This window comes from Dipodomys merriami, unplaced genomic scaffold, assembly GCF_024711535.1.
Source record: "Dipodomys merriami isolate MVZ:Mamm:240054 unplaced genomic scaffold, mDipMer1.0.p SCAF_17, whole genome shotgun sequence".
NCBI lineage: Eukaryota > Metazoa > Chordata > Mammalia > Rodentia > Heteromyidae > Dipodomys > Dipodomys merriami.
Window position 1 is genome coordinate 22,656,148 of NW_027203048.1, and position 27,608 is coordinate 22,683,755.

Genomic DNA, 27,608 nt, shown 5'->3' on the forward strand with positions numbered 1-27,608 from the left:
TTCTTTCCAAGTTAGGTCACAGTAACTGAACAAGTTCATGTGCTCTTCCCAATATTCTTGCTCAAAGTTACCATGGTAACATTGAGACAGTTCATTTCAGAATTATTCATGAATTAGTTAAGATCAGTCAGAAAGATAATCCATCATTTAATATAGAACCTATTTTTTTTGTCAGTACTGGGGTTTGAACTCAGGGCCTTAGACTTACAAGGCAGGAGCCATAACCCATAGTTCAAGAATCTATCTTTAATGACATATATCCATCACTCATCATTTCATCCCTGGACATATATAATAAAGGTGTAAGTATTTATTATCTTTCTCTGCAATTAAGGAACATGAATGCCTCTCTTCTTGGTTGACACAACAGGTGGTATCAATTGAGCATTTTTCCTATATGAACTTATTAGTGTGTGTGTCTGTGTTTGCGTGCACGCACACTCGCGTGAGTGCACGTGTACATGTATGCTGCTGCTGGGGCTTGAATTTAGGACACTGCACTCTCATGTGGCTTTTTCTGCTCAAGGATGGTGCTCTACCACTTGAGAGCCACAGCTCTACTTCCATCATTTTGTGGTGGCTCATTTGAGATGAGAATCTTACAGACTTTTCTGCCTGGGTAAGCTTCAAACCATGATCTTCAGAGTAGCTAAGATTACGGGTGTGAGCCACCAGTACCCAGCTATATAACTTTAAGTAACAGTCGTTCTCTGTACTTAAAGAGGTCATTTCTGGGTGTATATACCTAGACTAGGAATATTTAGTTCTAATTTTAAAAGGAAATTAAGCTAAAAGTGAAAAATGATAGCATCACCACAGATGCTAATATAATAGTAACATCACCACAGATTAGTGTTGTGCGTGGTGGTCACCATTCAGCCCCTCCTGCAACTTTTAACTTGATTGAGTGGTGTTCACCATCCAACATCTGTCTACCATCCTCTCAATGTGATCAGGTAACTTAGACCTCTCTTGGGGACAAGTGCATATAAATGTGGGCTTTAAATGACAGCTATAGCCTTCTTGCCAATTCTGCATGATGCTTTGCTTTAACTTATCCCATAACTTTTTAAAACTATTATTTCTAGTCAATAATTATCTGCACACAAACCAGATTCTTTATCAAATGAAAACGTAACTTTTAAATTGACTTCTTTTTTTTGTATTTAGAACACAGAAAACAAATAGCCAAACTCTAGCCTGAAAGTTTATGAATTATTATTATTTACATTCTTGGACCAGCTTGGTCACAATTCCCAAATACCCAGTGTCCCACAAGCTGGAATACCAAGGGACTGTGAAGCACTTCCGTTGCACTTGAGGTCTGTATAGATCCAACAGTCACAAATGGAATCCTACAGGTTAAAATCTTAACAAGTTCCATCAGGAAGAAATCCATGGTGTTCAAAGCAGTCATGCATATTTAAGGTTAAGTTCCGTTTTCTCAGTGATAGTCTTTACTATCTGCTAATGAGGTAATCTCTTATTTTGAAAACAACTATCCCTAGGATGACAAGAAGTGGGATAAATGAATATAAAATCAGAAAGTTTGTTGTGAATCTGGATGTTGCACCTGGGAAAGACTCCTCAATGTATTCAATTCCTTGAGTGAGGGCACACATTGGATTAATTATCACGGAATTATTTGAGCTGCCTGCCAAAGAAAAGATTGACAATGTCAGTTATGGTACATTAGTTAATCAACAGGTGTTTCCCTAGTGCTCATAAAATGTTTAACCTGCCTAAATAGGACATTTTAGACAATTTAGAATTTATAATAGTGAGCATTCTGGACCCTGGATTGACTTAAATATAGAAAAGGATTTGTTTCTATTTTGGACATAGAGTCATTACCATATTCCTGGTGAAAAATGATCATTTACCACCAATTCTAAAGTAGCTGATGTTATTATCAAAACATATTTTAAACAGCCAGTAAAATTCTACCACGTTCTTTACTTGTCTGGGATTTGGAGTGGCCATGAGGATCTTTTCAAGTTCCCAATGCTCTCTTTTGGAATAACTTTTGGCACCAAATTGGCTGCATTCAGCTGTTTTCTATGTATATTTTGGGAAGAAGAAACCACTTTAGCCTGCCTTGGTGTGTTCAGTAGATAGCAGAACTGAGTCTATCTGGAATACTCTGGTGTTTACTATAGTATACATAAGGCCAGTCACTTTCCTAATACCATCAAAGGGACCGTAAGCTATTGATCTTTCATAGGAGACCAACTTGACCATTGCTTATCTTCTTTAAAAAAAGAAAATCAGAAAAGCTGGTGCCAGTGACTTATTCTTGTAATCCTAGCTATTCACGAGGCTGAGATCTGAGGATCATATCTCAAAGCCAGCCTGGGCAGAAAAATCTGTGAAACTTTATATCTAATAAACTCACAAAAAGCTGGAAGTAGAACTCTGGCTGAATTAGTAGAGTGCTAGTGCCAAAAAAAAAACTAAAACCAAAACCAAAAAACAGTTCAAGGACAGCTCCTATGCCCTAAGTTCAAACCCTAGCACCCACACAAAAAATAAAACAAAATTCAGAGTATACATTAGGCTATATTTCAAAACAATATATTTATTACAAAATAATATATTGTTAGTGTATATTTACAAAAATACACATTTTCTGAGTATACTTCCCTCAGGAAATCGCTTACTCAGAGTAACGTTTAAAATAATATTCCAAAATTGAATACTTACCACAAGTGAAATTCAATCCATAGAATTCATTGACTACCAAAATCTCACAGCAATATTTTTGGTATGTAAAATAACCAAAGACTTTAAAAGGCATGGGCATTGTTTGTATGTTTCTTAAAAAGAAAAAAAAACATGAAATTCAGTAGGTTCTAGTAAATATCCCAACCTCATTTCTTATTTTGTTTTCTCTCTTTTCCTGCCCTTCCCCCACCTTGGGAGAGGTTACATGCTGACACTGTGGCCTTTGTGGTCCATTATATAGTATTGACTATATAGTATTGGCTGGTCAAAAGTGCATGTATTTAATACTTTCTATTTGCAAAGCTCTTGTTCTAGATAATTTAGAAATGTTTTCAATTGTCAGGCAGCAGTGGTTTACACCTGTAATCCTAGCTAATCAGGAGGCTAAGATCTGAGTACTGCAGTTCAAAGCCAGCCTGGGCAGGAAAGTCCGTGAGACTCTTATCTCCAATAAATTACTCAGAAAAAGCTAGAAGTGGTGCTGTGGCTCACATGGTAGAGCGCTAGCCTTGAGCACAGAGAAGCTCAGGCGCAGAGTCCAGACTCTGAGTTCAAGACCCAGGACCAACACCACCAACAACAAAAAGTTTCCAACTATCCCTAAAGAACTCACAAGAATATATATGTCAAGACTAAAAATGCACAATAGTGAACTATTTGTGCTAACAAACATATTAACATGACCATTACATTTTTATATTTTCATGATTTTGTTCTTGACTTATTCCCAAATAACATCCTCCCCTCCAAACCTCAACATTTTTTGTTTTATGTTTTTTTTTTTTTTTCTGTTAATGATGGGGTTAGAACTTGGGGCCGCATGTGTGCTAGGCAAGTACTCTACCACTTGAACTACATGCCCAGCCTCGTTACTTGGAATTTTCTAAGGTACAAAATCAGTGAACCACATTGAAAGGCTATTATGACAGGTACTTATATAGGAAGAACTTCATGAAGAGAAGGTCCAGGAAGGCAGAGATAAGCACAGACCTGCCAGCCCTGCATTTTGAGCTAGATAGACCTGAAACCGGAATTTGAAGGGGAGCAGAGGGAGATGAGTTTGGAATTACAGTCTGAAACAAGTTTTAGATCTGTAAAATGAGTTGGCATTGAATAATCATGACAAAGGTCATGTTGAGATCATTGCTCTAAGAAAATTAATACAGTAGCAGCAAATAGGAAGGAGGGCTTAAGAGCAGAAAAAGATAGCAAGTTCAGTGATTCAAGCCTGTTAGCTACTTGAGAGGCAGAAATCAGAGAATGGTGCTTCAAGGCCAGGCCCAGCAAAAATGTGCACAAGACTCCGTCTCAACCAATGGCTAAGCACAGTGCCATGCATTTATTATCCCAGCTTTAGGGGTAGTATGATGGTTCCATGCAATGACATATGCTTATCCCCAGTGGCATGGGGAAGCACGGGAGAGGAATCACAGCCCAGGGCAGCCCATGACATAAAGTAAGGCCTTAACCTTGGAAATAACCAACACAAAGAAGGGCTGAAGAGTGGCTCAAGTACTAGAACACTTGGCTAGCAAGTGTAAGCCCCTGAGTTCAAACCCCAGTATGAGAGAGAGAGAGAGAGAGAGAAAGAGAGAGAGAGAGAGAGAGAGAGAGAGAGAGAGAGAGAGAGAGAGAGAGAGAGAGAGAGAGAGAGAGAGAGAGAGCAGGTTATAATAAAAGTTCAAGGATGAGATGGCAAATCCTGGAATAGGATGATGGCCACGAGAGGGCTGCCTTGCTGACCAGCATGCCCCCCCCCTCTTTGAAGTAGGAACTATGTGCTCTCTTCTCTCTCTACAGCACCAAGCTAAACAAAATAAATAGGTCATGTGCATTTTGTAGCTTGGTATCAGAAAGGAAACTAACACAATTTAGTGTCTGATTTTAGTGTGTAAACAGTCCAAGGAGAGTCATTCATTTATTCACTCCAACAAGTGACTTTTGCAAACCTATCAGTTCAGGCCACCCTGAGCTAATTACTGTTAAAATTTGATACATGGCTTTTATGTCCTGATTCTTCTTCTTCTTTTTTTTTTTTTTGATTATGTGGTGCTGAGGAATCGAACCCAGGGCCTCATGCATTGCAAGGCAAGCACTCTACCACTGAGCCACTTTCCCAGCCCTATGTCCTGATTCTTTCTTGACCTGTAGGATATTTTCTGACTAGTTTTAATTCCCCAAAGAGAAAGACATAATTAATGAGACATAGCTGCTTTTAGTAGATTATTGTTGACAGTCTATTAAAGGCTGCACCATAGCACCATAGAGTGGCAGAGGGGAGAGAGAGAGAGAGAGAGAGAGAGAGAGAGAGAGAGAGAGAGAGAGAGAGAGAGAGAGAGAGAGAGAGAGAGAGAGAGAGAGAGAGAGAGAGAGAGAGAGAGAGAGAGGGAGAGAGGGAGAGAGGGAGAGAGGGAGAGAGGGAGAGAGAGAGGGAGGGAGAGAGAGGGAGGGAGGGAGGGAGAGAGAAGAAAAAAAGTGTGGGCTTTCAGAGGCTGTCCGATAGCCACAGAACCAAAGGGCAATATTTATGCAAGTAAGTGGTAGAGAGCAGAAATCAAGTGAAAGTCAAAGAGGAAAATCAGACCATAACATACACTTGGGTTGATTTGATCTGTGCATTCTTCTGAGATGCTAATAATCTACTTATGCTGCTGAGACAAATAGAGTGTAATGGAAAAAATATCCTTCTTGATTGATCTATACTTACCTCATTTTTCTTTATAACATTGTACCTTGTATTGTTCATCTTTTGTTTTCAAATCGATAATCTCACTTACTCCTTGTGATCTCTCCAATTAGGGCCAGCTGAGATAACCTCCATTTTGTAAGCAAGGAAACTTAATTTAGATAAAAAGGGCCTAGCTCATGATCATGTGACAGTTAAGCCATGGAGGAAGTTTCTCACTCCCCCTCAGCCCTCTCTCCAGGAAGTGACATGTATCATGTGCATCGCCATAGTGAGCCTTGAGCACGTCACGTGTGAGCTGGATTCCTTTTTTTTATTTCTTTTTACTTTTTTTATTGTGAAAATACCGTACAGAGGGGTTACAATTACATGGGCAAGGTAACGAGCTGGATTTCTTACTTGAGAGTTAAAGACCTTAGATGTGCCTTATGTCAATAATATGCTTACCTTGTCACTTCCTGATGCTCAATTAAAAAACTTTTTATTTGATGAGCAGAACTGTTCAAAGTCTAAAGCAATAATGATTAGCAAATAGTGTAAATACTCCTGACTATAAGATGATAATTAGCCAGCATCACATGGCTCTCCTCTAGAATTCCTTTATGGGAATAATATCAGATGATCATTAACAAAAATCATACCAGCCTAAATCCTTACCTGACGAATCCAGATCCAACAAGCACCCCAGTAATGGTCAACAAAGCCACTACACTGTTGGCAATATTTGGGTTTTGGATCATGCCAAGTATCACAAGAGTTAGCAATTCACCAATTAAGTGTGGGGCCAACAGAGCAGCAGAGAAATACACAAATCTGGAGAACTCAGGAGATAAGCCCAGCGTCCTAGAAAAACAGAATGTCTTTAGTTTCTTCTCTCAAGATGTAGATTCATAAACTGCTTTGCCAAATGGCAGCTGCTTTGTACAACTACTTAACGATCATTTTTTAAAATATTTTTAAAAAGAAAAATGCCAAGCCAGGTGCCAGTGGCTCACACCTGCAATCCTAGCTACTCAGGAGGCTGAGATCTGAGGATCACGGTTCAAAGCCAGCCCGGACAGGAAAGTCCATGAGACTCTTACCTCCAATTAACTACCAAAAACCAGAAGTGGTGCTGTGGCTCAAGTGGTAGAGCACTTGTCTTGAGCTGAAGAGCTCAGGGACAGCACCCAGGCCCAGAGTTCAAGCTCCACAACTGACCCCCCCCCAAAAAAAATTCTATACTTGGCTTCTATGAATAAACCTGTGGTGGTTAGTGGGTGGGAAGAGTCAGCAGGAAAAGCCAAACTCCCTTTGTAAAGCTTTTCTGCAACAGAGCTTACAATATTGCTAGAATTGTTTCTCTTGGCTCCCCTCAATGTGAGTGGCCTGGGACAGCTCCTCTGTTCTCATAGCAAAATATGACACTACTTGGACCATAGTCACAGTCCGATGTGATAAGTAGACCTGTTGAGCTCTGAGGGTCACTTTTTAAATTGATGGGAATCTGCTTTGTTCTCATAACATGCTGCTCCCTTCTCAGCCCATTCTTTTTATGTATCCAAAGACCCTCTACGAAGGACTTGCCTCTCCCCATCTTGCCCATTCTTCCTATGAATCCAAAGATGGAATATGAAGGATTGGCTCCCATCCTGCTTTTGCAGGTGCATACAGACATCAGGCAAGCCACCAAAGATAAGTGCAGACTGCCTGACTCCAGCAGGGCAATCTATCTTAGCCTGGAATATTTATTCCATCATAGGTCCAGCCAAAAAGCTGCCCCTCCCCCCGCCTCCCTTGACCTAGTGGCTTTTTCATTAACCTCTGCCTCCTTGCTCAGACCTCACTAAAACCCAGCTCCTGTCCCAGCTCCTTTACTCAGTCTCCAAGCCCAAGGGAAGGCCGTGCCCCTTGCTGCTCTACCTCAGTAAGCACTCCTGCAAGTGCAAGATGGAGTCTGGCCTATTTCCTTCCTTCCTCCTCCATTTTCCTAACATAAATAACTGTGTTTTACCTCACACTACTCCTACTCAAACTTGACCCAATGTGCTGCTCAGTCCCTCCTTCCTGAACCGCATCATATTCTGTAGGATTAATGCCAGCAGGAAACTCCCTCACCACTTTCACCCTTCCTCCGCTTTCTACTCCCAACTCCAGTCCATCGTTGTCATTTATACTAACCACCCTTCCTCAATCGAACCTTCGTTTTCCTGAGCACCTTCCTTCTATATTCCTTTCACCAAGTTATATTTCACTGGTGACAGCATGCATTCAATGACCATTAGACTTTATAGTTATTCCAGAGTAAGGAGAGCAAACACTCCTCAAAGCTGTCCTTTCTTCTCTTTAATCATGATGACATTTGTTTCACTATGAATTCTCTTCACCACTGTAGTCTTGTCACTTAAAATATTCTCTTTGATGACTTTATAGTGCACTAAAAGATTTTTTTGGTGCTGGCTAGAACTCAGGCATTGGGTGCTGGACCTTCGCTTTTGTGCTCAAGGCTAGTGTTCTACTTGAGCCACATATCCACTTCTGGCTTTTTGCTAGTTAACTGGAGATAAGAGTCTCATGGCTTTTCTTCCCCAGGTTGGCTTTGACCTCCATCATCAGATCTCAGCCTCCTGACTAGTTAGGGTTACAGGCATGAGTCATCAGAGCCAGGCTTTCTTTACCCTTCTTGATAAACCATCAACATAAACGTCTCCTAATTAGCTCATCTTCATGGGGTGGCCCTGCCTGCCTAATTTAGGTCATTTAGCATGTCTTAGACTCAAAATTACTCAACTTCCCAAAGTTCAGATTACGAAAATACCCTCTCTAATCATGGCCTCCTGTCTTCCATTTTCCCAAATGTCTCTACCTCATCTTCTGCCATTCTTTGCCTTGGCAGTCGCACCCCTCTTCTCTCTCACTGGGTGACCAGGCAGGTGTTGAACAGAGCATTTGCCATACTAATTGGATCCAGTCTGCCACTTGGTCTTAGCTGGGCCCAGAACCCCTTAAGATTCATCTTTGCATCTTGAGTTCTGGTGGTATAGTGCATCATGGCTGATATAAACCTCAGCTTTAAATTGCCCCCTCCTAATTTCAGACTTTGGTCAGTGCCCAGCAAGAAATGAACTCCCCTTCCAATATAGTAATTTTTTGCTATTTTTATGTTTTTGTCTCCCCTCCCCCTTTTCTCCCTGTCTTCCCACCCACCTTTGCCCAGTGTGACCCCTACCACATCCAGGATCCTATGCCACTGGGATTTCCCTGTCCCTACCTTAATCCACTCTGGAACTTTGGTCTGTCACTTAAGACAGATCTTCATCTACTCACAATCTAATTTTTTGTTTTGTTTGTGGTGCTGAAGATTTAGTTCAGAACCTTGGGCATGCATATAAACACTCTACCATTGAGTTTCTTTCAATCCCTTACATTGTCTTAATATTCTAACTTAATCACCCACACCTCAAATCGCTACATGAAGTTGAATATTCTTACAACATCCTAGATGCAATGTGTTCAAAACCAAACCATTTCTTTCCTTTTTCCATCTTCCCAGCCCCTCAGGCTGAAGACTCAAGGATTAGCTGTGACTTACTCCAGCAAATCTGTGGGGTTTCTGAATCCATTTGATTCTATGTTCCCAAAGCAAGTTCCTCTGTCCACCCACTTTTGTGGTGCCAAAGGAGAATTTTGTGCATGCTAGGCCAAACTCTCTACTACTGAGCTAGCAACCCCTCTACCCTAGCCCAGCAATTCCCCTTTCTATTCACGCCTCTGTTCTCTTTATTTGGGGCCCTCGGCCATTCACACAGATGGCTGCAAAGAGCCACCCAACATCTCTCTCTAAGTCCCATCTGCTGCCAAAGAGATACCAAACTCACCCTTTAGACTGTGACACAAAGAACCGCTTCCTAGTTCAAACTCCTCTCCTGTGTCTCATATAAGTATGCTCCAGCAAAATGCTTTCCCCCAGTTTATGCTACAACTTCTAATCTGGCATTAGCCCACAGCACAATTGGACCTCTCCAAAGATCTGTATGCTTGTTTCCAAGCCTATGTCCTTGCTCTTTCTTCTGCTGATTCCTCCTTACTCCCTTTCCATTGAAAAACATATTTTTATCCCTCACACCTTCTCCAAAAACCACCTCTCCCCTAGCCTCTCTCCATCCTTAATTAGCTCACATAATGAATTCAAGGAAAACACTCCACCTGAGCCTTCATTCCCTCATCTACAAACACAGATAATTCTAGTACCACCTTCATAGAATGGTGACAAGGATTTCATGAATTTATACATTTAAAGCTTGCAAGAAAGAGCTCATTGTGAGTTAGCTATTATCTTCCTCAGCACAGCAGATGTGTTTCTTTGCAAGACAATTCTTACACTGCTTTGAATTAAAGTCATCTGGAGATGGATGTCCAAAATCCATTGAATGAAATGCTTTTAGAATCAGATGGGGTTTTGAATGTGGAAGCTGACCAGTTGGGAAAGGTAGATATACTTGTTGCAATAGGCTCTATGGTCCCACTGTTAATCATGCAGATCAACACCTCTGCTGGAGTATAAATATCTATGCTAGATTAATATTCTTCATGTAGAAGGAATATGAGGAACCCACGTTGGTTCCAGTCAGGTTCTGTGATTGCATTCAGATCAAGTTGTGCTGCTAAGAGTTACCAAATCACTCTAAGCTTTATTTATTTGTTTTTTTATTTATTTGTTTGTTGTGCTACCACTGGGTGTGAACTCATAGCTTCATGTTCTTGCTTAGTTTTTTTTGGCTCAAGGCTGGTCCTCTACAATTCCTGGGTGTTTCTTGGATTTGCTTGGGCTGGATTCAAACTGGGGTCATCAGATCTCAGCCTGCTTGAGTAGTTCTGATTACAGATATGAGCCACCAGCCCCTTGGCACTCTTAGTTTTCTACAGTGTTTAGATTACAGAACTGCAAGCCCAGGGTAGCACCTCAGTTCACTCTTCCGTAAGTCTCCTCTAGGCCCTGGCACTCTATCTGACACCTAATAGGTATTCAACACGTATTGACCACTTAAAAGTATTTCCTACATGGCTAACAAATGCTGCCACCAGGACTGCTTCTGCATTGTTATAGCTGACTTTTTTATTGAAAGTAGTCATGACTTTAATCCTTAACACTCAATGGTGCTCTGTTTTTCTCAAGTCCTAGAAAACAAATTCTTTTTCATAGTAGTTCAAATTCCATACTTCTTCAATATCTGCTTCACAAATTTTATAGTTCTTGTGAATCACCTTTGAGCAATCTTGTTCAATGCGAAATCCACTCCAGTGGGGCTGGGCCTAAGATACTACATCTGAAACAAGTCCTACTGGAATGCTGACGCTGTGCTCCATGGCTATGTTGAGAAGCAAGATCTACACAAAGCCTTCAGTTTTACTGGAAAATTGTTAAATTTTCAGAGTTTGTTCCTAGAGCATTGTGACAGGCTTTTGCGTGAGTTCATTCGGCCTGACAGATAGGTATGTGGTTTATCCTCAATGCACAGAGTTTCAACTTGTTCCTGGGAGTCTGTGAATGAGGAGCTTCACCCGTCCACTAGGAAAGCCATGTGGGCCCTACCACTGCTCTCTGCTGAAAGGCCATCCTCCTGTCATGATGAATGGCCTTGCCCCTGTCATTCTTCCAGTAAAACACAAGACTGCACCATGAAGTGGCGCTGTGGCTCAAACTGGTAGAGCACTAGCCTTGAGCAAAAAGAGCTCAGGGACAGCACCCAGGTGCTGAGTTCAAGCCCCATGACTGACCCAAAAAAAAAAAGATGCCGCACTAATACCTTCAAACTCTTAATTTGGAATTTATGCCAACTGCCATCATCTATCTTCTACTTATACACCATGCATTTTGTTTGTTATACACCATGCATTTTGTTATACACCATGCATTTTGTTTTGGTTTGGGTTTTTGTTGTTGTTGTTGTTTTTGATTGATCTCCCCAGGATAACAAATCTCACAAATATCTTAACTGCACCTTCTTGGGTTTATCTAGGAAATAAAAAACTCTCAACCAAAGCCCAACAGTATTAGTGATGATCATGGTTTCCAGTGCACTCTTCCCATAGTTACTTTTAATTCCTTAAGCACCCCACCCACAGCCCTGCCCCTCCAAGGTCCACTTCAACATCCCAGGTACGTCAGTGAAACCTCAGGCAGAGACTGACTTGTTCCTGAGAGGTCACGACTGAGAGCTTTCATTGGGACCACTGAGGAAGGTCATGTGGCCCCTCACATTGCTTTTCACTGAAAGTCCACCCTCCTGGCACAGTGAATGGCCTTGCCCATGTCCTTCTCTGAGTACAACCATCTTTTAAGGGTTTGTACCAGTAACTTCATATTCTACCCCAGCTTGCCACAGCTTAGGGAAAACAATACTGAGTATACCTTGGCCTCAGCTCCTGGACAGCCCTCTTCTCTGATGCAGCCCCTGTGGGAACATGGCACCTATCCTCATACTAGCTTGCTCTTAAGTCCCATGAAGCATTCAGATGAGTTATTTTATTTGTAATAAAAGATACGTGCTAAAAGACACAACACTGAATTAGACATTAATGGGCAAAATACAGATTCTCCAGAGCAGAGAGCATCCTGGAGTCAGCCCCTCCCCTGGAACTCTGTCTCTGCATTCATTCCCCCTGGCCTCCATGACCCTGTGGGAGGCCTGGCCCATGTGACCTGAAGGCCCCTGAACTCTCTTACCAGTAGCACACACTGCTGAAAAGCACGGTGGCAATGATGCTGAAGGGGAGGATGTGCAGCACATAGGCCAGCAGCATCTGCCACTTGTGGTACAGGCCATCCTGGCTCTCCTGGTCGCTGATGGCTCGAAGTACAGGAACTGGCATGAAAGGCAGGTTCCAGAACAGTGAGTCACCACACAGCTGAGGGAAGGAGGGAGGGCTAGCCTATGCTGAACTTCAGGTCTGTCCCAGGACTGGATGGTGAGGAGGAGCTAGACAGGTATCCTAGTCATGGAAGGGGGGAGCTGCTACCCACAGCACAATAAATACTCCCCATCCCAGAAATCTACACTGCTTGAATTGCAATATGGTTGGGAAAGAAATAATAATTTATTTACTTTTCTCTAATGTGGGAGGTTGTCACCAATTCAAGAAAAGCACTTGTGAAGGGACATAAATGAATGACTTACACTATGTCCTTTCTCTGTTCAAGATGTTGACCCCACAGCAACCTACATTTTCTCAGGCTCCCGGAGGACCAGAAAAACCCAGTGATACATGGAGTTTCCTTGCTCCTTATAACCATCTAGGACCAGCTTTGCAAACCCATCATTCTTCTCTTTTGTTTCTTTTTTTTTTTAAGAATGGAATTTTTTATTTTTATTTTTATTTTTTGGTCAGCTGTGGGGCCTGGACTCTGGGCCTGGGCGCTGTCCCTCAGTGCTTCAGCTCAAGGCTAGTGCTCTACCACTTGAGCCACATTGCCACTTCGGACTTTTTCTGCTTATGTGGTGCTGAGGAATTGAACCCAGGGCCTCATGCATGCAGGGCAAGCACTCTACCACTGAGCCATCTTCCCAGCCCCTCCCTTTTGTTTCTTAAACTTAGTGCTGCATCTACTGTCCATTTCCAGACAGCTATGTGATGTTTCTCAATTCCTGGTGAGTTGGAAAATTAGGCACTAACTGTTTTAAAAATAGGTTCCAAAAAGGAAACAATGGTGTAAACCTGGTCTATTAACTGGGCCCCCAAGAGTCATGCATTCTGATAGCCAAGATGAAATACTAGGAATGATCTTTGGAAGAACTCTCCCCAAATTCTCCCCAACTCCCCACTTCAAAGCTTTGCTTCCCTGGATTCTTAGACCCACAGCAAGATCCATCTAGTGAGGTGATTTACACTAAGGCTATTTTTCCCCAAAGAGAATCTGAAGGGGCCAGGTTTGCAGACACAGACACAGATACACAGACACACAGACACACACAGACACACACAGACACACAGACACACAGACACACAGACACACACACACACACACACACACACACACACACATTGAATGGTGGACCTTTGCAAAGTGATCACTAAAGGAGGCAGGAAATGTTCAGAGAAAGAAAGGCATACCTCCCCCACATAGGCACTTACACAGATTCACAGCGTTGAGCATGCCTGTGTATGGGGTCGCACCCACAAACTGGTACAGCAGACCCACACGGTCCTGGATAGCACCCTTTAGAATATGGTTCTGGACCCGCAGCAGGAAGAAAATGACGAACAAACCCATGATCAGATTCTGAACGAGACGCATAATTATTGCCTGCTTATTTCTCATTAAGTTTCTTGTCACTCTCCTGAAAACCAAACAATGCTATTTTAATTTCTTTGCTATCATTATTGGCAAATGTGTAAAGACCTAAAATAAGCCTTACTCACATTTTCAAGGCTCTTACCTCAAGAGAACAGCCAGCTTACAGAGAGCTCCTGGAGGGTCTTTAGTTTTGAAAGGAATCATGGGTAGGGTTTTCAAGTGTTTTGTTCTTTTAATGTTCTCCAAAGTTTTCTGATAGATTGAAGATTCTCTGAAGGCAGATTCAAACAACTGGACTCGCTTGTAGGTTTCTATTTCCCGTTCTTTGCTTTGGGTATCCACTGATGTCAAGTCCACTAAAAATATCCCCCCAAAAAGGACCCATGTGTTTTTAAATGAGCATGTGCACGCACGCGCACACATGCGCACGCACGTGTGCGCACACACACACACACACACACACACACACACACACACTCATTGATTAGGGAGTACTAGCCATAATACTTCATTCTCTCAGAATAACCCTTGTTGAGAATGTCACCTACAAAGTCAGAATATCTTAAAGCTACCCAGCAATATCCCCTATGGGCTGCCTAAGAGAATTCTGAAGCTATTTAATTTTTCTCTGATAAAGTAGGACTACAATAATCTGTTTGAGAGAGAGCCTTCATCTCATTCTGATAGATCCATCAATGGCAAATTTAAAAACAAAACCAAACCCAAAACATGATTGAAAATCAAAGCACACAAGAGCTGGTGTCAATCTAGAGAGATGTCTGAAGTAAGAAAGACTAAAAATCATTCATGATGGGGTATGTGAAAGGAAAACTTACTGTAGAAGTCAAAAGGGTTGGAATGTTCAGGACAAGGATAACCACAGCCATCGAAGAAATCAAGCATTTCTACCGGTGTACCATAGAAAACCAACTCTCCATGGGTCAGGATGGCAATTTTGTCAAAGTACTGATCAGACAATAGAAGGTATTAGTGAGTGGTCAGGTCATCAGGTCTTTATGAGAAATACATTTCTGAGCAGTCAATTGAGCCTTTGATTACCTTGGCTATGTATCAGCACTCTCCATGAGTCTCTTGGAGACACTCAGAGTGTGTCCCTGTACTTACCAGCCAGAAGGCACCTCTGTGGATCATGTATTCTATCTGGGGCAGAAAAGGGCTACTGGGCATCCGTTTAAGTTCCAGCCTTGCCACTCAGAGAGTGACCTATGGGGTATCCTGGTTGCTTGTTGTTTGTGCTTAAAATCCCAGACCCTCACCTATAAACAGCAAGTACTAGCTAATGAAAAGATAGTGGAAGGATCAAATGAGATAGTTTTTGGAAAGAAATCTGTATGATCTTGGGGAAAAACACAGCCTTTCAAGCAACTAGCTTACTGTGATTACCAGTATAAGCTTTTAATAATAATGGGATATATTGGCTCTATTTTTAGTCATTTCTAAGTTTTGCTGTTTTCTTCTATCAAGTGGACGTACTGACGATGGCTTCGGGGGACAAAATGTGCTTGTGTGCAGAAAGCATTTGGCACATGGTAGGTGCTGAAAGGAGCAAGTTGATCCTTTGTCCTTTCCAAATCAGGGTTGTTGTTTCCAAATGCGTGAGTATGCATCTTTGCTGCCCCACCATTCCCAGTTTAACACACCCTTGAACTGAGCAGGACAAGAGGCAATCCCTTACCTGGAAGAGCTCAGAACGGGGCTGATGGATGGTAAGGATCACAATGCGGTCTCTTCGAGCCAGCTCTGCCAGGAGGACAACAATCTGATTTGCAGTCATACAGTCTAGGCCTGTGGTTGGCTCATCAAACATCATGACCTCTGCCAGCAAAGAAGAGGCAGACACCTCAGCCACTGCCCAGCAGGTTCTGTGCTTAAAACTCAGAACTTGGACCTGTCCTCTATTGCTCTGCCATGCCCCCATCCAGTGTGTGCTGAGAAGTAGTGTGAACCCAAGGGGAAAGACCCAACTCAGCTCAGAAGCATGTCTGGAGATAGGAAGACAACCAGATCAGGCATTCTACTTGGGATTGTGGACTCTGGGCTCCACCTGGGATACAGTGACAGAGAACAAAGACTGGCAAGCTGACACAAAGGTATTTCCAAAAGACTGGCAGAACCCAATGCCAGTGGCTCCAGCTTATAATCTTTTTTTTTTTCTGGTGAGGGATGATGTTTTATTGAATTATTCACAAGCCAGCTTTCCATCGGAATTGAAAAGCAGATAGCAAAGGCTCACAAGGGGGCAAAGTGGGTAGCAGAAATCCATAGTGAATGTGTCTGAGGCCACATGGCCAAAGTAAGCACCAGGTAGTTTGGATCATTCAGAAGCATAATCTGGAAGTTCTTTATGGAGGCCTGAATGACCCAACCATGAAAATCAAGCACATAAGCGCCATCTTGGTCACTCCACAAAGGGGGTTTGCTTTGCGGCAGAATCAGCCCTTCATTGTCCCCCTGATGGACAAGACTCAAGAGAGTCTCGTTCATCTTGCAGCTGGACCTTAATTCTCTGGTTCTGCCTGTCTATTCCTGGGAGAATACAACTATTTTCTGAGGCCCCCAGAACCCCAAGACATTGGTATCTTTGGGAGAATCATATTCTAGTTTTCAATCCTGTAATCAATCTTAGCTACTCAGGAGGCTGAGATCTGGGGATCAAAGTTCGAAGCCAGCCCAGGCAGGAAAGTCTGTGACTCTCGTACCTTCAATTAATCAGCAAAAAAACTGAAAGTAGAGCTGTGGCTCAAATGGTAGAACATGAGCCTTGAACACAAAAATCAAGTGAGAGATTGGGGCCCTGAGTTCAAGCCTCAGGACTGGTGCACATGCATGAACACACACACACACACACACACTCACACACACATACACATACATACACACACATACACAGAAACCTTTCATGTCTGCAACCGTTTCCAGCATTAGGAACTTTTATGGCAAAGAAATGAGGGCAGTGATTTGGTTTTATAGAGGACTTAACTGTAAGTTATTTCCCCCAAAATGACAGGGGCTCTTAACAGCATTTCTCTTACTTGCCTTCTAATGACCAGGCATCATCAGAAGACAAGCAGTGTTGGTTTATCACAGTGTAAAGGAAGTATCCAAAGCCTGGGGATGTAGCCCAGTGGTGACATGTTTTCCCAGCATGCACAAAGCCCTGGGTCCAATCTCCAGTACAGCGTTCTGTCTTCCCTCAAGTACACAGTAATAATAGACTTTGCTCAATTAGAAAATCAAGCAAGCAAGAGGGAGGGGAGATTACAAGTTATCTCATCTTGATAACCCTTTCTTAAGGCATATACATTTTTAGCACATCATTTAAATTCCTACTTTAATTCCTTCCATTTCATCATGAGGGTGTGTGTGTCCGCAAGTGCACCAGACCTAGGGCTTAAACTCAGGACCTGGGTGCTGTCCTAGCTGTTTTGCTCAAGACTGGCACCCTACTGCTTGAGCTATGCCTCCCCTTCTAGGTTTTATGTGGGTAATTGGAGCTAAGGGACTCATAGACTTTCTTTACTAGGCTGGCTTCAAATTGAGATCCTTAGATCGTAGCCTCCTAAGTACCTAGGCTTACAGGCATAAGTCACTGCCCCTCAGCTTATGAATATTTCTCTTTTTTTTTTTTTGGTTTTTTGTTTGTTTGCCAGTCCTGGGCTTGAACTCAGGGCCTGGCCACTGTACCTGAGCCTCTCTGTGCACAAGGCTAGCACTCTACCAGTTGAGCCACAGTGCTACTTCTGGCTTTTCTGTTTATGTGGTACTGAGGAATTGAACCTAAGGCTTCATACGTGCTAGGCAAGCACCCTACCACTAAGCTACATGCCCAGCCCAACCCATGAATATTTCTAATCACACCAAGAATTCACTGGACTTTTTCAGCAGTCATGGTGATACTAGTCTAGTAAGAAGTAAGGTTGAGCTGGGCACTGGTGGCTCACGCCTGTAATCTAGCTACTCAGGAAGCTAAGATCTGAGGATTGCAGTTTGAAGCCAACCTGGGTAGTCTATGAGACTCTTAGTTCCAATAAACTAATCAAAAAAAGCTGGAAGTGGCACTGTGGTCCAATGGCTCAGGGACCGCACCCAGACCCTGAGTTGGAGTCCCATGACCAGCAAAAAAAAAGAGAAAAAGAATAAGGAGGAGGAGAATGAGGAGAATGAGTAAAGTTGGGGCAGGTGGGCCCCATCTTTATGGAAGACCCAAATGGAACATAAAAATACAAGTGTGATATTCCCAAGTCCAAGAGGGGCATTGTATAAATATTCCTTAACCTATGATAGAATTCTGTCTCAATAAACCCATAGGAAAGTAAAAGTAGCCTTAAGTCAAGAATGTACTTAATACATCTAACTTACCAGACTAACCATAGCCTGTCAACACAACCCATTGTAGAGAATCAGTTGTTCCTCTTGTGGCCCTGTGGCCAGCTGGGTGCTGTGGCTCACTGTCATTGCCAGCATCATGAGAGACTATGATAAATGACATATCACAGTATCCAGGAACAGATCAAAATTTAAAAGTTGAAGTATGATGTGTGTCACTTTCACTCCACCTTAAAGTTGAAGCATCTTTAAGTTGGGAGCTTATCTATACTTGGAAGGACATCAGGACATGAACACAGGACTTCCAAATAGAACCTGGATCCTCAGTTTAGAAAACCTCAGTGGTTTCAGCTCTACACCTGTCCCTTTCCAAATGGGAACTATGAAGAAAGGCCTCAAGCACCTGCAGACATACGGTGGATGCCCAGGCCGCAGCTGGTAGAAGGTCTGCATCCCACTTACTAGGGTCCTGGAGAAGCTGGGCAGCGATGGAGACCCGGCGTCGCTCACCACTGGAAATTCCCCCAAAATTATAGCTGCCAATCAGTTGATCTGCCACGTGGCTCAGACTTAGCTCTGTCATGACCGCCTCTACCTGTAGGAGACACAAAACCCAATAGGGCTGCCTGTTGCTGTGGCTATTATTTCACTTCAAGGACTGAAGGAGACCCCACAGAAGCAATACCTCCCTAAAGTGCAGGGGCCACTTTCAGACTCTCCACACCCTGGGGAGATCAAGCCTGTTACAGTACAATCCAATTTGGTTTAAATCATAATTTAAATGCATGTATCTAATTTAAATAACTTTTTTTTCTAAAATCTCTAGAGCAACAACAACAACAAAAAGTTTATTCTTGTTTCAGAAAAATTCACTAGGAAACATCCTATTTTCTAATGTTGAAGCCAATTTAGTCCATACAGAAAAATTCCCAAAGGTTTAATTATAACATAGCCTATTTTGTAAGTGCTTGCATTTGAAACTTGTTTATTGTAAATGTTTTCTGTGTTTAAAACCTCCAATTTGATTTGAACTGAATCCAGTTTTCCTTCTGTAACCTGAATAAGTCTGAGAGTCCCCTGTGGTTTTGCATCAAAGGAATATAATCCAGCTTCCAAAAGTAATTAAAAAATCACTCCAATCTTGAATCTCCTTAAGGACTTTAAAGGGAATCCAATTTATAATCCACAGCCACACTTCTTAAAATTCCCTTGCCAATGCTCCTTAACCTATTCTATCTGTAGATCCAGGAAGCCTCTGTCCTCTCTCCTCATCCTCTGCCCTCTGTCAGCTTGGCTGATAAAAGGCACAGAAACCTGAAATGAGGCAGGACCCTGTGCACTGTGACTATTCGGCCTGGAATGCCCCTACAGGACAAATGACTGAACAGCATAAACTTGCCCCTGGAGATGAATCACCTTCTTCCTCCTTGGATCATCAGTGGGTTCTGCTCCTATAAACAGGCCTCCTGCCTTGAACTTCCCAATCCACCCTAACTGCTGTTCCTACTAATCAACCCTCCCACCTACTTTAAACACACCTATATTCAACCAGCACAGCCCTAGTAGTCCAACCCTCCTATATAGCTCTATAGATTTTGCGGTTGCTGAGAGGTCAGAGTTTAGAGTAGAAACTCCTCTGGGCCCGCTGGTATAATAGATTTGAATTTTCCTACTTCTCCAAGTGTTTTGCTTGGTATCCCAACAATCTGTTCAATTGTTCTATAACAATACCAATAACACTGAGAATATTCTTTACTGATTTTCTAATCAAGAAAGCCAGCCTTCTCCTCCTCCTCCCTTGGCCTTCTTCCACTATATCTCTAGTTTGGAAGACTTCTACTTCTTCTCCCTCCTTTACAGATTCCCCACCTGCACTAGAGGAAACAGCATTCTCAGAAGAGAGCTGCGAATTCTAAAATGATCATGTGTCTGTGCCTATCAGCTCCCAGTGAAATTGGGCTCCTTTCATAATGAAAAAAGAAACACATTGCACTAAAACAAACAAAAACAACTACATCTCACTAGACTGGAGGAAAGTTCCAGAGGAGCCAGGACCCCCAGCAGAGATGAAGCACAGGTCCAAAGAAGGGATATATTTCAAATAGCACAAAGGAATAATGAGAAAGCAAACATGCATAACAACACTAATGTGATCTGGGGAAAGAAGGGTTCTCCTCTTGCCATTAGACTAGAAGAGTTTTGTTTGACATGGCTGAGTTGGTATGCTCATCAGCCAGTGAAGATTCCAGAAATTTCATCTCTGCAGCATCAGAAAAGGAATGAGCTTTCCCTCAGGGATCTAGGAAACATTCATTTACTCTGTCTCCAGCTCCTGAAGGAAGTTTCTTCAATGGAATCAGTCTTTAAGCACCATGCTTTCACATAATCTATCTATTCCTGACATCCACTACAAGAAAAATGCATTACTGTTCTATTTTAGAAAGAGGAAAAATAGATTCTCAGATAGGTCTATAACTTGGCTAAGGTCATGTTACTAAGTATGGACAGAGCTGGGACTGAGAGCAGAATAATCTGGGCTCCGGTGATCTAGGAAACACAAACTTCCTCACAGCCCAGCACTCACAGCCTTGCTCAGGTGAGCTGTGCTTCAGTCCAGGGTTCTTCTGAAGACACAGCAGATGGACCAGGCTGTCCCCTTTATCACTAGCACTTCATGTCCCTAAACTACCTCATCACAACCTAGTATACTGTGGGTGGGGCTTTCTCAGAAGTCTCAGGGCCAACCCTGTGCTATCAACCTCAGTAGGACATTTGGGGCTTTCCTGGAACAGGCATTAGGGCCATTCAGTATGGGCAAATTTGCCACCAGTTCATTTCAAGGAGTTCATGGGTTTTTTTAGATTCCATCAATATGGGGCACAATATAAATAGATCACTAACTCAAAGACTCTGTTCATGACTCATTTCTCCTATTCAAGTATCTATGGGGAGCTGACAATACAGCTCAATGATAGAGCAGTTGCCTAACATGTACAAGGCCCTGGGATCATTCTCCAGTACTGCAAAAACAAAACAATCAAGTGGGGCTTATCCCTACCTACTTTACAGACATCAGTACTAAGGCAAACAGAGAGGAAGCTTCAGAAGGGTGTGTGGCCCAGCTTTTCATTTGCCACTGATGGTTGGGGCTATCAAGCCATATGTCTGGAGCTTCCAGTGGCCTGAACTCACAGGCACTCTTAGACCACTGGGAGACTAAGGGAACATGGTAGAGCTAAAAGCCTGAGTCCCTGACCCAGCTCTGACATCCCCAGCTGCCTGGGTTTTGAACTCAGGGCCTGGGTGCTATTCCTTCACATTTTTGTTCAAGGCTGGTGCTGTAAAACTTGAGCCACAGCCTCTGCTTCCAGCTTTTTGCTGGCTAATTGGAGATAAGAGTGTCGTGGACTTTCCTGCCTAGGCTGGCTTCAAACTTCAATCCTCAGATCTCAGCCTTCTGAGTAGCTAGGATTACAGATGTGAGCCACTAGCTCCTACCAGGTGTTAGCTTCTTGATCTACAAGATAAAGATAGTGCCTCCCTTACAGATTCAGCAGAAGTGACAATGAGGTCTGCCAATTCCCAGCCAGATGCCAGAGCTGAGCATAACCTGGTGAGAGAGAAGGACTCTTATGAAACCTCTGAGCACTCAAAGATAACCTCTAAGGATAGAGCTAGAGCCAGGCATCACTCTGTGAGGCTTAAGGACCTTTGCACAGACTGGAGCCCTCGCTAGAGTGAAAGCTACCTCCAAGAACTGTCCAGGATTCTCAGACTTACTCACCAAGGGCATCAGAACCCACAGGCCTGCTTCCCAGGGAGCTATGGCTCTTTGCAGGTGGCCCATCTACCTGTCACTGTTTGTCACTGTTAACTGGGTGCTCCCACACCTTCACAGTCCAAACACAAATAAGCCATGTTTCCAGGGTCTCAGCAGGACCTGCAGCTAGTTCCAAAATAGATGCATGTAAGAAACACATTGGAAAGCTGGGCACCAGTGGCTCATGCCTGTAATCCTAGCTACTCAGGAGGCTGAGATCTGAGGATCACGGTTCAAATCCAGCCCAGGCAGGAAAAGCTGTGAAACTCATTTCTAATAAACCACCAGAATACTGGAAGTGGCGCTGTGGTAGAGTGCTTGCCTTGAGCTGAAGAGCTGAGGGCAGCGCCCAGGCCCAGAGTTCAAGCCCCATGACCAACAAAAAAATAAATAAATAAAAGAAACACATTGGAACCTAAAAGAGTTGATTCAGTACTTTCTTCTTTACTTAGTTCAGTTTTGCTGAGGCCCATTCAAGAAGCAAACTGGGAAAAATTAGTGGGGAAAAATAACATCTGTTCAGATACAGACCTCGAAGAGGTCTGCAAACCATGGGAATATTTTAGTAGCTAAACTTCCAAAGTTAAAAGAAACAGGTAGGCAGGGTGTGTTGCTGGCTCACTCCCTGTAATCCTAGCTATTCAAGAGGTTGAGGGCTGAGGATGGACCAGCCCAGGGAGAAAAGGCTGTGAGACTTGTCTCCAATTAACTTGCAAAAAGCCAGAATGGAGGTGGGCTCAAGGAGTAGAAGCCCCAGCCTCGAATGCAAAAGCCAAGGAGGAGCATGAGACCCTGAGTTCGAGCCCCAGTTAAAGGGCTGGCAGGGAGTTGTTTATGGAAAAAATTAATTTTAGTAATCCAGCCAAAACATTGTCATTTCAACCTATCATTAATATTTATCAAAATTCGGAATATTTCACGCTTTTTCTCTCCAAAAAGAAAAAAAAAACCCAAACCCAGCTTAGGCTACATCTCTGGCTGCACACTAGACGGGGCCTAACTCCAACTCACTGCGCTCACCTTCTTCTGGAAGAAGTCTGCAGAGCCGTGGCGGATGGCCAGCATCGCAGTGTAGCGCAGCGTCTCACGCACGGTGAGGTTGCTCAGAAACGTGTCACTCTGCAGAAGAGGGGGACATCAGCGTCGCCCATCCAGGCCCCAGGGCAGTGGCAGGCCCGGGGTGGGGTGGGCGCCCACCTGCAGGACGTAGGAGAAGCAGTCCTGGAACTGGTCCCTGCGCAGCGAGCGGCCGTTCACGCACACCTCTCCCACCAGCGTCCCCGTGCGCCGCAGCCTCCCGGAGATGGCGTCCAGCAACGTGGTCTTCCCCGAGCCTGGGGGGCAACAAGGGAAGGCCCTGAGGATCCCCCGCCCCCACGGATGACAACGGACCAGCCTCTCCAAGGCCCTCCGTGGAGGCAGAGACCCCGCTATGGGACCCTGATTTGTTCTCAGTGAGTCAAACTCACAGGCCACAAATGAATCTGTATGTGCGTGCACACACGCTCAGCCGAATTTGGTAACTAGGACCGAGCCCTGATGTCTTCTTTGAGAAGGTCAGTGTTGGCAACGTGGTGAGACTGGACTCCAGAGATGAAGGTGCTTTATTTACTCTGTGTGTGTGTGTGTGTGTGTGTGTGTGTGTGTGTGTGTGTGTGTGTGTGTGTGTGTGTGTGTGTGTGTGTGTGTGTGTGTGTGTGTGTGTGTGTGTGTGTGTGTGTGTGTGTGTGTACACTCAGGCTTGAACTCAGGTCCTGGGTGCTGTTCTTTGGCTTTTTTTCCCTCAAGACTAGCACTTTACCATTTGAGCCACAGCCTGACTTTCCACTTTTTTGCAGGTTAGTGATAGATCAGGGTCTTACTGATTTTTCTACCCAAGCTACTTTCAAACTTAATCCTCAGATCTCAGCCTCCTGAGTAGGTAGCATTACGGTCTTGAGTCACTCACTGGCCCTGGTAAATTTGTTTGGGGTTGAAAAGGAGAACACAAGCTCAGAAGAAAACAAAAGGCGGTGACTTGGAAAACATGGGCTCCTAGAACATCTTCTTTCCTTTTTCGTGGTCCCCTGGGACTGTCCCATTGTACCCGAATGTAGGTGACACTACTTAAGGTCTTGCTGACAAAGTGTGGTTTGAGAGCTAGCAGCCTCAGCACCCCCTTTGGAGCTTGTTAGACATGTGGCATCTCAGGCTTCAGTCCACACCTACTGGCCCCAAGTCTGCTTTTTATTAAGATCCCTGGATGACTCCTGTGATAGCAGTTGAGGAGCACAGACTTAGGGAGTCCTTTGGGAAAATTAAGCTGGACTTAGCCAACACCAAGAGCTGCACTGAACCAACTGCCTGGTACTTGAGGTGACTAGAAGAAGATGTTTCATCTGCTTAATTTTATTTGTTTTTGTTTTTCCTCGGGTTAGAGATTAGGTGAAGCCTCTGGGATTAGAAGCCAGCTGGCTTCTAATTTAGCATATAGTCCAAGAATTCCTGGAGACAAGACAGGCCTTACCAGGCCTTTCCTGCCCAGGAATGCCAAGCAGTTAGATGTAATAACAGAGACCACAGGCAGGAAGTTCTGAACTGAGAGGAGAGTAAGTAAATTCTAGTGAGGCTGGGGTGGCCTGCGACAGGATCTTCTATGACTATTAATAAAGAAGCTGCTTACTGCTCTGAAGCAGTCAAAAGATGAATGAACCCCTTCAGCCATCACTACCTTTCCTAACACCCGATGAAGCTCAGAACTAGCCAGCATGTTCGGTTAGAAGTAACAATGGAACAGAAAGGAGAGTGAGTTATAAAGACGAGAATCATGACTTTCAGCTGCCACTCATGATCTTTGGTCTCATGCATGGTTCATTTAACCAGACACTCCCAGGTCCTACATTTCCGGGATCTAATCTCTGCCAGAAGATCTCAGTAAATATCTACAGCCTCTCCACTGTATTAAGATACCCCTCCCCCAGGATATCACTGCTACTACCTTGTTATCAAATTCAATGGACAGATATCTGTGTGTTGTCTGGCCCTTTAGTATCATTTTATACTGATTTCTGCCTTTTAAATCTCTCTCTCTTTCTCTCTCTCGTTCTCACACACACACACACACACACACACACACACACACACACACACACACACACACACACACACACACCACGTCATTTTAATGCCATCATTCCCTCTTACATCCCAGTGTAGCTGCTGCTTCTCAGCATCCTGTGGGAGATGCTCAGAGTTCTCTCCTGGATCTTCTCATAACACACATCCTCACCGAGCAATGTTAAATAGCAGCTAGCCAACCCCGGCAGGAGAAAGTCACCGGGAAGCTGTACTCAGCCCCACTTGAGCCTTTAGATGACCATGACCCTTCTAATATCCATCTGACTATATCTTCATAAGAAATGACAGCTACCCAGCCAAGTAACTTTTAATACTTTGACCCAGAGCCCTGAGATACAGTAAATGATACTTTTGTTGTTTTAAGCCAGTAAGTTTACAGACATTTTCAAATTTTTGAGTAGAAGATGTCTAACTTAAACATGGATCTTTTAAACATGGATCAAATATTTATTAATTCATCAATGAGGGAAGAAGCAGGATGACAAAGCTCATTCAAGAAAGGATATAAAAAACTGATATGTATGGTCATTGGAGAGAAGAATAGTAACATCACAAACACCAAAATGGCTAGTACCTTGAGGGTGAATAGAGCTATGTCTTTTGGGATTAATTCCTCTCATAGAACAGAAATAATTTACAATTAAAATAATCTGTCAGGAAGCTTTCAGCCCACAGGCTGGACTGTAATGGGTTGCAGGTAGGGAGTCATATAAATTGGCATTCTCCAGGTATGGTGGTTGGCCCTAGGCAAACTTCCTTTAGGCCATTGTCTACTGAGACTTTGAACTATATGCTATCATTTCCTTCTTAATAAAATGTGATCGTGCTGCTTAGTTTGAGACAGTAATGGAATCATGTCATTTTGTAAAACACTATGATTAGTACATTCTAGATTTTAAGGACATGACAAGGGGAGAAATACACAAAAACTTTGCCTCAGAGGCACTGTGGATTTTTGTTCAGTAAAAGGATAGATGCTATCATAAAGCCATGATTAGCTATAGCATAAGAAACTATCCCATACTCCCAGACCAAGAGCCTTACTCACTGTTTACCCTCTATGAGAGGCACAGAAAGCATGATGTAGCTGTGGGGTGAACTTCTGAAGAGGACACTATATCTACCCTTCCTAATTCCACATAAGGAGCACAAATAAAAAGCATTATAGGGGTAACTCACTTTTTAATTTTTAAAGAGCATATTCTGTTATCAAAAGGAAAATTAGGGCTGGGAAGGTGGCCCAGTGGTAGAGTGCTTGCCTTGCATGCATGAGGCCCTGGGTTCAATTCCTCAGCACCACATAAGCAAAAAGAAAAAAGCCGGAAGTGGTGCTGGGGCTCAAGTGGTAGAGAGCTAGCCTTGACCTGAAGAGCTGAGGGACAGTGCTCAGGCCCAGAGTTCAGGCCCCACGACCGGCCCCCAAAAAAAAAGAAAAAGGAAAATTAAAAAATCCTTGAATGTTATGGTACATGTATATACTTAGAAATTGTTTCTTAAAATGAAAATAAGAGCTGGTCACCAGTGGCTAATACTTGTAATCCTAGCTACTCAAGAGGCTGAAATCTGAGGATTATAGTTCAAAGCCAGCCCAGGAAGAAAAATCCATGAGACTCTTCAATTACCCACCAAAAGCCAGAAATGGAGGTGTGGTTTAAGTGATAGAATACTAGCCTTGAGGAAAAAAGCTAAGGGACAGCAACCAGACTCTGAGTTCAAGCCCCAGTACCAACACACACACACACACACACACACACACACACACACACACACACACACACACAGTAACACCCAAATAAACAAAATGGAAACAAAAGGACTGACAGGAAACTTCAGAAAAGTGTATATCTTATTTAGTGATAGGATAATAATGTTTATGTCCCCTTAAAATTCATATGTTGAGGGCTGGGAAGGTGGCTCAGTGGTAGAGCGCTTGCCTTGCAATGCATGAGGCCCTGGGTTCAATTCCTCAGCACCACATAAGCAAAAAGAAAAAAGCCAGAAGTGGCGTTGTGGCTCAAGTGGTAGAGCGCTAGCCTTGAGCTGAAGAGCTGAGGGACAGCGCCCAGGCCCAGAGTTCAGGCCCCACAACTGGACCCCCACACACACACACAAAAATTCATATGTTGAATTCTTTACTTCCCAGGTGATGGGACTAGGGAGTAGGTAGAATTAAAGGTGTAACATGTAGAACCCAGCTCTCACAGTTAGGATTAGTACCTTTATAAAAGAGGTTTCCCAACTCTGAGATTCCATCTCACCCTAGTTAGACTGGCCAACATTTTGAATTTGAACACCAAATACTGGTGGGGACGTGAGGAAAAAGGAACTCTACTGCATGGCTGGAGGGAATGTAAACTAGTATAACCACTCTAGAAAGCAGTCTGCAGGTTCCTCAAAAACCTAAACATAGAACTTCCCTATGACCCAGCCATACCACTCCTAGGCATCTACCCTGAGCATCATGAGCCAAAATATGACAAGGACATCTGCCTATCCATGTTCATTGCCACACTATTCACAATAGCCAAGATAAGGAAACAGTCATATGCCCCACAATAGGCAAGTGGATCCAAAACATGTGGTATCTATGCACAATGGACTCTTAAACAGCCTTTAGAAGGAATAAAATAATATCATTC

The 27,608-nt window shown here is 43.3% G+C and overlaps 1 protein-coding gene across 1 annotated transcript in view; it reads right to left on the bottom strand.

Moving 5' to 3' along the window:
* Positions 1–1,201: 1,201 nt before the first annotated feature.
* Abcg5 (ATP binding cassette subfamily G member 5) overlaps positions 1,202–27,608 on the bottom strand; it is a 29,779-nt gene continuing 3,372 nt past the window's right edge. Inside the window, exons 3-13 of the mRNA XM_070025005.1 lie at positions 23,050–23,186; positions 22,873–22,971; positions 18,495–18,627; positions 15,382–15,521; positions 14,522–14,651; positions 13,828–14,041; positions 13,523–13,728; positions 12,117–12,255; positions 6,068–6,253; positions 2,704–2,816; positions 1,202–1,654 (exon numbers count right to left, since the gene is read on the bottom strand). Coding sequence (XP_069881106.1) covers positions 1,461–1,654; positions 2,704–2,816; positions 6,068–6,253; positions 12,117–12,255; positions 13,523–13,728; positions 13,828–14,041; positions 14,522–14,651; positions 15,382–15,521; positions 18,495–18,627; positions 22,873–22,971; positions 23,050–23,186 — 1,691 coding nt within the window. The 3' untranslated portion in view covers positions 1,202–1,460. The remainder of the gene's footprint in view (positions 1,655–2,703; positions 2,817–6,067; positions 6,254–12,116; positions 12,256–13,522; positions 13,729–13,827; positions 14,042–14,521; positions 14,652–15,381; positions 15,522–18,494; positions 18,628–22,872; positions 22,972–23,049; positions 23,187–27,608) is intronic.